Source organism: Harpia harpyja, chromosome 17, assembly GCF_026419915.1.
Source record: "Harpia harpyja isolate bHarHar1 chromosome 17, bHarHar1 primary haplotype, whole genome shotgun sequence".
In the NCBI taxonomy this organism is placed as follows: Eukaryota; Metazoa; Chordata; class Aves; order Accipitriformes; family Accipitridae; genus Harpia; species Harpia harpyja.
In genome coordinates this window covers 14067358-14079407 of record NC_068956.1, presented here as the reverse complement: position 1 = coordinate 14079407, position 12050 = coordinate 14067358, and the positions used below count along the sequence as shown (strand labels likewise).

General features: G+C 34.6%; 1 protein-coding gene across 3 annotated transcripts in view; it reads right to left on the bottom strand.

Annotated features, from left to right (window-relative positions):
- CNTN5 (contactin 5) overlaps positions 1 to 12050 on the bottom strand; it is a 680093-nt gene that overhangs the window by 123693 nt on the left and 544350 nt on the right. For all 3 annotated transcript variants that reach the window (XM_052812642.1, XM_052812644.1, XM_052812643.1), the window contains 2 exons: positions 10534 to 10663; positions 8176 to 8326 (listed from right to left, as the gene is read on the bottom strand). In XM_052812642.1, coding sequence (XP_052668602.1) covers positions 8176 to 8326; positions 10534 to 10663 — 281 coding nt within the window. The remainder of the gene's footprint in view (positions 1 to 8175; positions 8327 to 10533; positions 10664 to 12050) is intronic.

The window sequence follows — 12050 nt, the reverse complement described above, 5'->3', positions numbered from 1 at the left end:
TTTTAGATGAAGTTTCTGTTAAGGGCAAATTATGCTGAAAGTCATAGTCTGAAGAGCCTTAAGCAAAGAAAACCCTTTAGGTGACTGATGACTTGTCATATTCTGCCTGTGCGGTGCACAAACAGGCAGCCATTTATAACAACAGCAGAGAAATGAATCACAGTTAGAATTCATGAAGTTTGCTCAACTGATAATTAGTTGAGTTGTGTGAGCAGATATTCAAGTCATACACAGTAGATCAAATATCTTGTGGTTGTTAGCAACTTAAAAGTGTGGAGCTCTTCAGCTTTTTCTTTTCAGTAGGGCTATGGGATATCTATCTATATCTATCTATCTATATCTATCTATCTATCTATATATATATATGGGATACTTACAGTTCAGTAACTGAGAAAAAAATCAAGAATTGCAATTACATGGAAATACCAGAAAGTAAGGTCATACAGGGTAAGACTCAGCTTCCTAAGTATTAGTGTCTAGTCAGTAGGTGCCTGAAGAGGTCCAAAACATCCACGTGTGCTTGATGGGTACTACAGAGTAATTATGTGAGACTTGCACTCTGCTGACAAAGCAGCTAGAGGCCAGGGGTGTTATTGTAGGGAACTGCATATCTGTTTTTACACAATTAGATCCTATTTGAATTGAAAATTGGTAAGATATGGTGGAACAACACTTCTTCAAACATCAACCCAACAAGTGAAGAAGAGAATGTTTTTCTAAAATAATGTATATTTCAATGCACTGTTATCGAAACATAAATCAAGTGTTATTTCCCTAAAAAGAGTCAGTGAGTGCCTAAATAGCTGTATAGCAGTATATACAGCTATATAGTATATATATGAAGTACTTCTATTAAGGAGAAATAATAGAAAGTATTGTCCTGAATACCATTCCTGTGAAGAAAGACTGGGATGTTTCCATTCAGAGAAGTCATTTAGGATCTTCTAGATAACAATTTCCTTGAATATAACCACAGAATTCATTTGGTAGCCTGTGGGAAATGCTATTTGTTAATGTAATTGAAACTCATGTGTGGCCATTTTATTTGGATATTTAACTGGGGACACTAAGTAAAATCTTCAAACTGCTTAATATGCTGCTTAATGCTGCTATAGTTGGATTAATTCTGAAGATCTTTCTTTATCACCACGGAAAAAAAAAAAATTGTGGTATTTTCACCAAAAAGTGGAAGGACAGCAGACTGAGCTACTGTGCTGTCTGTGTGGCTGATCATACAGGTGCAGAAAAGCTTGTGCCAGATACAAGTTGAGCCTGGTGCAACTTAGGGACTAATAGAAAAACTGAAAATTACAGTTCAGAGTAATTTTCCATCCATTTTACATATATACTTTCTTTTGCCTTCACAGTGCACAGTTTTCAGTATAAACAAACATTATATGCCACAGTTAGATGGAACTGAAATTCTTTCAGAAAGCTACCACCATAATTATGAAGAAAGCATATAATATATACCTCTGCTACATGCAAATATATTTAAAAACATAACACAACATGTACTAACCAAAGCACTATAAAATACAAATTTCACCTGCAAACTCAAATAATAATTTTTTTTCTTGTTTCTGCTCTGAAACACACTTCTTTTTATTTTCTCCTTTGATTTTTTTTTCATAGCAAGTGAGCTATAAAGCCATTAAAATAGGAATTTATAATGGAAACACTGTCAGGTCTTTAAATATAGTAGAGTGAAGAGTAAAAGTGTAATACGAACTTGTCAAAACTGAAAATGAAGCAGTCTGGGAGACCAGAAGAATATAAAAACATGTCCATTTCTAAGTTTTTGAAAGATGATATGTTTAGATTTAAGTACTCTGTGTGTTTCCACTAATTGCACAGCAAAGTGTGACAGATGAAATATCTAGGCATACAGGACAACTACTTCTGTAGTTCAAAGATTTCGGTATTAACCTGAAGGTAGGTACAACGCAATAGTCTCAGGCTTCCCTGTGTCTCTGTCTAGCAACACTGTAGCAATCCTATATTAGTATTTGGAATTTAAAGTCCTCATACGAGATGTCTTTCTTCTCTTTCTTTTCTCTGACTTCTTTCACAGCTGCTGAATGTTAGAGAAACGTAACTGAAAGAACACAAAATTATACAAACTTAGGTAAAGGCAAAATTTCAGCAGCCTCAATTCACTCCCTCGTGTATTATGTTACACACAGCTTGAATGCTTCGTCCCCTTCAGTGGATTTATTCTTCATTTACTACCTATAGCTGATGATTCTCACTTAATGGGTACTGTTTAGTGTTTTCCTGTTCTTCATAGGTCAATGTGTGGCTTGAAATTTTATATCCACATGACTATAAAGACAGAATTTCCTCATTAATATTTATCCATGTTTTTAATGCCTGATAGCTTCACAAATATTCATGTCTCTCTATTTTCAGTATCTACTAATTTTATTTGTGATATTTAAAGAGTGACTGTCAGAGCACTTACTATTAATATCCAGTACTTTGTTGTTCAATGACAGGCTTCTCTATGGCTGCAAATGAGTCCCAATGATGTCAGATGAGGCACACAGTAAATGAAGGACATGTCAAGCAGACAGTAATTTTGCTACATGGTAATACACAGTGGGCAGGTTTTGTATGTGTAAGTGACATCTTCATTTTATGAATTTTGGTGGCCAAGCAGGTTTGGGGCAGCTCTGAATGAAGATTTTCATGTGTCATGGAAGAATTGTTGATATTAACTCATTGTATGGCCATAATTATTATAGATCAGAGCCTCCCAGCTGATCGACACTCTGATCAACTGATATGCGCACTGATGGGAAGAAGTAAGCAGACAGAGCCAGACTCCTCTCAGCGGTGCCCAATGACAGGACAAGAGACAATGGGCACAAACTGAGATACAGGCAATTCCATTTATACATCAATTCCATTTAAACATAAAAGTATCTTTATTTTTTTACTGTAGGGGTGATTAACTGGAATAGGAACAAGTTTCCCAGATAGGCTGCGGTGTCTCCATCCTTGGAGACACTCAAAACCTGAATGGACATGACCTTGAGCAAACTGTTCTAGCTGACCCTGCTCTGATCAGGGAGGTTGAATGAGGTGATATTCAGAGACCCCTGCCACTCTCAGCTGTTCCGTGTTTTCTTGATATCATTCAGAGAAAAAGGAATAAAAAGTTATTACCCACTTGCAATCAATAAAAAAACCACCATGATGTCTACTGCAGGAATAGGGATGTTGAAGTTTGTGTCCTGGCCAAACCCAGGCCAGGCTATTGCATTAAAATCATCTAAAATTCCCTCTGCTGCTTAACCTGCCAAAAGTTTTCTTCACCTTATCTCCAGAACTCCTTCAAGAAGAAGTGGAATGCAGGGAACTAATTGCTCCGTAGGAAAAATGGCTGAAGTGGCAGGTGGAGTAATGTTACCATTTATTTTCCTCACAGAAATGCTTAATATATTTAGGTCCTCAGGCAAAGTTAACCTTGGACCTAGGTGAATGAATATGAGCAATTATACAATGGCCGCAGAGAGACTGGCGCTGTTGTTCTGCTCGTGGTGATCTATTGTGAGTCTGAACTTCAGAGACAAAGTTTTTCTGCAAAGCTCATTCTGTCATGTGAAGGAGAAAGCTTAGACTGTGCCATATGGAAAGGGAGCAGTCAGTAAATGTAGAACTATACTACCAATGCATACATATATGTTTAGACATTACTGTATTTAGATTTTTTTTAGATTAAATATTAATCTGCATACAAATTGAGATATACAAGAAATATTGATAAAATAAACATTATTACTTGCGAAGCTTCAAAAGGAAAAGGAACAAAAGCAAAATAAAGCAGCACAGAATTGGCACTATAAAAATCCTGCTTCCTCAGTTACCCATTTGTTGGTTATATTGTGCTATTTTTTTTTTATTTCTTGGTGGTCTTAATGGAGAAGAAAAAACAGGGACTAAATAGAACTCTGAGCTGCTAGAGTGCTTTTGAATGATTTTATTTTAACTATAATTAATGGATATGTAATGAAAATAATGAGCTAGAGTGAAAATTCAATAGAAGTTTAATAAGAAGAATATTTAAGATGTAGGAGAAGGAACAAAAACAGATGAACAAAGACTTATAATGCTTTTTAATACCTATGACTCCTCAAGCATATCTGTTTAAACATCAGCTGTAGTCACTACTACAGAGCAATCTAGAGAAGAAAGGTAGGTGACTTTAAGAAAGGGGTGAAACAGAGATTACAGCTCATGGAGCAATGGCTCACAAAACTTTGTGCAGTAGTAAATCATTAGAAAATACCTGCAATTTACAGAAGCCTGAACACAGGAACTGAATGAATTTATAAAAAAATTTTGTCCAGAATTTAATCATTGACTTTATTAGCATTACTCATGATTTATATTGATGTAACTGACAGCAGATTCCAGTCTATTCTACTGCGTATTATAAAGTTTACTGTCTACATAAAATAATGTTATTAAATATCACTTTTGTTGCCTTCTTTTAACTTGATACATAAGTTTAAAAAATGTTTAATTAAAAACAGGCTTGTGACTGGCTTTCTGATCTGAATAGTCTAGGTCTGGGTCTTGTTTAGAAGTTGATGCTGAAATAGTAAATGAGGGTTTGATTACAGATTAGGAAGTATCTGACTGGAATATTTAAGAAACTTCACAAAAATGTTTGTTGATCACCATACTCTTGCCCAAGGGCCCCTAAATCCATGTTCCAACTAAAGATTTTATTACAAATCAAAGCTTAAACTTATTTTTTTAAGACTTGGATCCCAATAGAATCCACTTTTCTATAAAACCGAAACTGCTTATGAACTAAAAGGTTCAGAAGTTCTTTACAAAATGCTTTTGGACTAAAACCTCAATGTTCAAATCAATAACCAGAGTACACATTATCACAGGCTGCCATAACTGACACACAGTCGTCTATCAGCCTATGAGACAATACAGTCCAGAGGCAAGTGGTTAGTAAAGATAGTTAACAATTTTAATTATTGTGAGATGACTAATGAAAATATACAGCTTAAATGTGTTCCTCTACCTACACAACTCCCATTGCTGTTGTGCTCATGTGTGTAATAATTTCAAAATAAAAGTATAACAATAGCTTTTTTTTCCCTCCTCTTAACTTTTAGGTGAAAATGCTGATGAAATTATGTTTTTTGAATGTATTAACAACTCACTGAGATTATGATATATGAAAGAATTTTGAATTTTACATGTAGTTCCTTTCAAATGCTGATAGTGATCATTAAATGTCCTGTATCAGTAAGCTTCACAGCCTATGCCTTTTTTTTTTTGGAAGTTTTAATCTTCCGCATAGTAGACCTCCAATACCATATATTTTATTTCATTAAAAAGTGGCTTTTGCAGCAGGTCTTGATCTTTACATCTGGTTAATAGAATGAATTGTGAATACTTTGGAATCTTTATTGAATAAATATGTTTCTATAGGAGTAATTTAATCAAATTTAAAACATTTGTGAGATTGTAACACTTGGAATGATACTTTTTGTCAGCAGGTAGTTGTGAATATGCTACTTTTTTTGCACTATCTTATAGACTTGCCACTCATTCAGAACCCAGTTCAAAGGAGCTGTTATAATATACAGATGCTTTCCAAGTGGAATCAAATGATCTGATTGCTCAGAATAATGATTGCTCACCAGGGAGAGCAACCCTAGCATAGGTAGACCGTGAATATGAAGACCTTGAGTTGGATAATCTGTTCAAAGATAAAAACAGACCAAGAGATGGAGCTCATGAAGACTCTTTCCATAGCTATGTTGCCAAGTAAGTGGCTTTAGTCTTTTGAATGAATCTAAAACATTTGAGGCTTTCAGACTGCATTAAATTCCAGGAGCTGAAGTCAAGGTCTGACTGCAGTGAGAACTGTACCCAGCCATGAGTCCCACAGGAACAAACTCAGCCTTCTGCTCAGTTACAAACAGAAATGTCACTTCAAGTAGTTCTGTCAACCAGCTTTTGGTTGTATGGAGGAACACTTAAGGAGGCAACACAACTTGGAAGAGGTGGAATAGATGATAGCAGACCCACTAGTCAAGTGGAATTTCTTCTTCTCCATAGAGGAGAAGGTCTCTTTTGTATTGAAACTTTTGTAACAGATAGGGCTAAATGGAGTGAATCCCTTTTCTGGGCTGTCAGACTTGGCAAAAATAAAACACAGCATGCATTTGGTACAAGCAGTCTAGAAGAGGAATAAGCTGTGGTAGAAAAGAAAAAATATATCCTGCTGTTCTATCCTTGCCCTTTCTTATTATTTAATCAGAATGCTTTTTAAGAAAAAATCTTCAATGGTTTAACATTCTATGCAAACTCATTACATGACAGTTCCTAACTGTTTTTTGCTGGCATTTTTATCAGCAGTCTATGAAGAAAGCCTAGTTTTAAAGTATATAGATGTGCTTATCATATCAGATTATTCCTTTTTTAAAAAACTTTTACGCAGTTCCCTTCCAATGGTTCCCTCTCAGAGTGCCCAAAACATGGAAACACAGATACTACCTCCATTGATTTACACTTCCTTTCCCCAAATCATGATAAGCTTTCTCATCTCCTCTTCAAACAGACTTTATTATTGGTGTTTAAACCATACTGTATGTAGAAGCAGAACTGAGTTCCCTTGAAACTGATATTCCCCTCACCCTCACCACTCTAGAAACAGTAGATGCAAGGGAACTGCTCTGAATGACACAAGATACTCCCTGAACAGCTGACTAAAAATTAAGTTGAACACAACCCAAGTCTTTCAAAGCTTTGAAATAGTTCAACCAGCTTTTTATCTTCTGTGTTTCATCATTTGCCGTTCCAGCCTCTGTCAAAATAAGCAAGTATCAAAAGCTACAAATACCAAAAATGTACCTCCAGATCTTATTTTTATGAGATTTTAACTTCAGAGTTAGGCTATGTTTGGACAGACGTCAAGTAATTACCAAAATGCTTAACTGGTCTTGGATTAAAATGCGATTTACATGTGGTGATCAGAGAAACCATAGTGAGTTTTGTGGACATGAGAGGAAAAGTGAAATGTAGTGAAAACAGTTAACTGTGTAGCTACAGCATAGAGGCATCAGTCTCAGAATATTTGATATTATCAGCATCTTTGTAATATCCTTCTGTCATATCTTGTCAATGTGACAATACAACTCATACCTGTTAGTAAAATGTTGTATATAATGCTGTTTTGCTCTGCCCCTGCCCAAAGAGCCAATATGGCATGAAAATTTACCCTTTTTTCCTTCTCAGAACAAAACAAATGGCATCAGATGAAGATAAAACTCACCTGAATGAAATGGCTTTTGCAGCTAACGAGGACAGATGCACTCTACTGCTTTCATCAGTATTGCACAAATGAACAAAAAGGCCTTGCTTTTATCTTTTTGACTAATGGCATACAAGTCAGTTTAAGTGGTTCATTCACATACATTACCGGAAAGAAGATAAGATTGCTCTGTGTACTTAAAGACCATGTGCAGGGTGGCAAAACTATTCTAGTGTAGAGACACGCAATCTTGTAAAGAGCAATTACAGCTGGCATTTAACCTGCAGTACTTAAACTATGTTTAACATACAGAGCTGGACGGAACTTATTTAATCAAACTTATTCTGTTGAAACAGATGTGCTGCTGAGTACAGAAATTACTTGTATAATTAAATCCTATAACGGAATCGTATTTTTCTTCTCTGAATCATTTTAAAGCTATTCTTAGGCAGACTTCCATTGTGATCAAGCTGCAAATCTGCCTTATTAAAATTATTTCAAATGAATAGGCATATTTGATATTTTATGTGGTCCTGACTGCTTCAACCTCTATGCTTTTAATACCCTCAAATACTAAATTTGTAGTATCTCTACAGTGTAACTGAAGCATTTTTTGAAATGAGTAACAGAAAATAGAGAAAAAAACCCAAAATAATAACTGCTTTTCAACTGTCTGCATCTCTGAACAATTTTAAGATTTTTCATTTCAATATTGTCAAAACAATAAAGTCACTACTGTCAGACAAATGAGTTTGACAAAATAATTATGCCATACCCATGTTAACATATGCATGTTCTTGTCATTTGCTGTATTTTCATATCATATCACATCACAGAATCAAATATGCAAACACAGTATTTAGTTTACCGAACAGGCTTCTGACCTCTTACTCTCCCTTAATGCTCTGTCTCCTTTCTTCCAAGTAATGGTTGGCTTTGGAGAGGCTTGTGGCTTGCACTCAATGACAACTTCTTGGCCCTTGGTAATAATTATTGTTTTCCTCATTTGATTTATTGGGAAAGTGGGAGCTGAAGCTGTTAAAAAGAAGTACGTTAACTCTACAGAGAACAATCACAGCTTCCTGTTTCATTACATTCTAAAAGAAGATTAGAATAATAGATTCAGTTTTGGGGATAGAATCTCCATTTTTGTCTTGGAAATTACTACACTGCAGATTAGATGGAATTTTACAAAATATTTCAAATCAGCAGCTAAGACTGGATGGCAGGTCTATAATTTAATACAGTTATGAATTAGTGAGATGTCCTTCACACCAGCGTACTAAAGTAAGATTGCTTGAGAAGTCCAACAGCTTTAGAAATTAAATACTACTGTTGATTTAGCTACACCTTTTCCAAAAATTTTGGATTTCATACATAACTTGTTAGAAGTAACTAGTTCAAAATGAAAAGAAGGTTAAATTCCACAACTATCCAAAATGCACTCTCTAGAGTTAATTCCTACAAAATGTATTACTGATAGAGAAATTTTATTGCCTTCTTTTTTTTATTATTTGTCTGAATGCTAGGAATTGAAAACTGAGAACTTCTTAATAGAAGATATTTAACTATGTCTTGTTCTTAGTATTTCACTTTTCAAGAAGTCCCATTGATTACAATACATCAGCTAAGTTAATAAATGTATCAGAAAATGACACTAAGTACTGTAATTTCACACCAAGAAAGGACAGTTGTTCTCAAGTAATCTCATTTGTTTGTGTTTTTCTTAAACTAGTTTTGCAAAACTAAAGCCTCCCCTGCAACTATCTCAGCTATACATATAGGAACATATTACACTTCATTGCCTTAAATATGTAGGAATTTCCTACTATTATTTTGGGTAATTTTCATACCAGAGCTATTTATATGGACAATTTATTCTGTTCTTTTCCCTTTAATAATCCAGAAAATTAAACACAACTGCTTTTTTAATGCCGTATTATGGTTAAAATTTAACAGGGGTACAATTTCACAAATGACAAAATGAAAGGCTGATTTTACTGCAGCAACATATAATGCCCATTTCCGATATTAGTGAACATCAAAGAAAGTGTACAGCTACCTGATATAATAGGTATACCTATTTTATAATAGATATAAAAAACAGATCAAAAGAACGTTGCAACCAACAGGGATTTCTTTGCTGACTGAATCAAAAATGACAAAGGAAAGTGATGGAAAGAGAGCAACCACTGACTGTGGGTTTTAATTTATGGCTAGACAGAAATATTTTGAAGAGTTATCAGTGAAATTCTAATGTTAGCCAGCTAGGAAATAGTGGAAATGTACTAGACAGAAGAACCAAATCTTGGCTCAAATGTACTATATTATTTCAGTAACTTCAGCTTTATTATTCATTTGACTGGGAGTTTACAAGAATGGTTCCCAGGTGTAGGTTTTGAAATTTGCAAGGTTTGAGCAGTGCAGAGACCTCTAGTCTCTGATATGGACATTGAATTACTTTGATAGACACCTGTCTTCCAGCTGTACCATACTCTAATAAAGATCATAAGACTCTGACAAGTCTGTCTCACTTAACCCTGTGGAAGTCCTCTTATCACTATTGTCCCATTGTGTGTTACCACAGTTTGCTTTAAGGAAAACTAGAGTGTTGGAAAGACATGCTTCAGGTTTTCCTTGATTAACTCCCCACTTCAGCTTTTGAATAATGAAATTTTTATTGTATTGCCAGGTAACACTATGTAGTGTATTTGCTTTACTATGGATGATATTAGCTCAAGTATGTAATTTCCAGTATTCAATCAGTTCTGGTGACTTCACAGGAAATGTATACACCTTTAAAACTAAGATTATGCTTAATTACCTTTGAATAATGGCCTTGTCATTCTACCTTGTCAGGTAGAAGTAATACTTTAATTTTAACAGAGACTGAAATATATTTACGTTCTCTAAGTTTATTCTCCTGCACTCATTTTTTAGGTAGTAAAAAACATTTTTTCATTCATTTGAACTGAAATAGCCTTATATGAGAAATAGTCACCAAAGGTAACTGAGTCAGTAATTTATGAAAGAAAGTTTTCAGTTAACAGAAGGACCTGTGCTCTCTCTGGCAACAAAGGACCCACTCACACATGAAAAACAAGAATAAAAAGAAACCTACTTTTATCTGCTCTGCTAAGTTTGGACTGGTAGAAGCTGTTCCTTATCGTAACAGACCAAGAACAAATGTAATTATTAAAGGAAAAAAAAGGAACAGTCTGTTCTTTTTCAATAATACTCACCTAAAATCTTCAGCTCTGCACTGGCATAAATGGTGCCATACTTATTTTCTGCTAAGCACTGATACATTCCAGCATCTGAGACGTTCACACTGTGGATCATCAGAACACCATTAACCATCTCAATCCTGCTCTGTAATGGAATAAAAGAAAAAAAATTCTATAAAAGCAAACAGGCACTGGAAATTTGCTGTGTTATTAGCTTAAGGCAAGGGGACAGAAGACATTATTAAGCTAAAATAAAACTGAGCAACAAATTTCCTTGGGCCTACTTTTTTCTTGTTATATAAGGAAAGACAAGAATAAAGCAGATGGGGAAGGGCAGAAAAAAGCTCCAAAAATATTTAAAGGTAAATATTTTTCAGTGCGAGTTCACTATCTCCAAGGCTTGGTCTTGTCTATTTGCTTGTTTGTCTGCTATTACCTTTACATGATTTTTAAAAGCAGTTCATCTTGGGAACTTTAATGAGGCAAGAAGTATACCCCAAGAAGTTGTGGGTATAACATATCTGATGATCTTCACATCTCTAGCAAATGTTTGGTTTCAGTCATGGTACTATATTCATAAAAGTAGATATCAAAGATTGCTTGCATGAGTAAGAGTGAAAGGGTCTAATCACCTTCATCATTAGTGCAAATTTCTTATTTGAAAGGAGCAGTAGTAGAAAATAGTTACCACAGCTGGAAGAGAAGGGGTGTTCATAGCTGTTTATGGAAATGTGTACTTCATGGAGCCTATATAATGAATAATTTGAACAGCTATAAAATATCTCTAGGTTTCATTATTACAGTTGTTGTAGGTTTAATTAAAAATTGATAAAGTGTTTGGGAATGCAGAGGAAACTGTGAAAAAAATTCTCTCTCTTCTAAGCCCCCAGTTTAAACTGAAATTTAATTTGAAATTTCAGAGCCTGATGCAACTAATGGTTTGGAAAATCAGAAAACCAAAAAGTACAGATATTTAAATTGCTTCAATTTCAGGACTAATAGCTCCATCTAAAAAGGCAGAAATGGATAAAGTAAAGGCATATAACCTTATTTTCAATGCCTCACAGCTTCAAAAGTAAACTGTGTTTATGTTTCCTTTCCCATTGTTTGCATAATTGGTTGATGTTCACAGATAGAAGCGACATTCAGTGAAATGAAAGACATTATATCTTTTATATTCATAAATCCATTCTGTGAATTCATTTACAAATGAAGACATTTTCTCTCAGAATTGAACAGCTTTATTTTAATCTGGAAAAATGCATGAAATAAATTTAGAAAACTTTTCTTTCTAAATAATTTGAGACTATAAAAATGGAAAGGTGCTAGGCAAAAACCCGCAAGATGTGGGCTGATGTGTTGATGATTCAGTGAGAGAAACAGAACAAAGTGAAATAAAAGGCAGGCCATGCCATAAGTGGTCTTTTAAAAGGAAAAGAGAATTTTATTTAGATCTAATTCTAAAATGTATCAGATAGATAGTTAAGACTTTACATTCTAGGATTCTTACATGGAGCATTTTAATGGTCTTG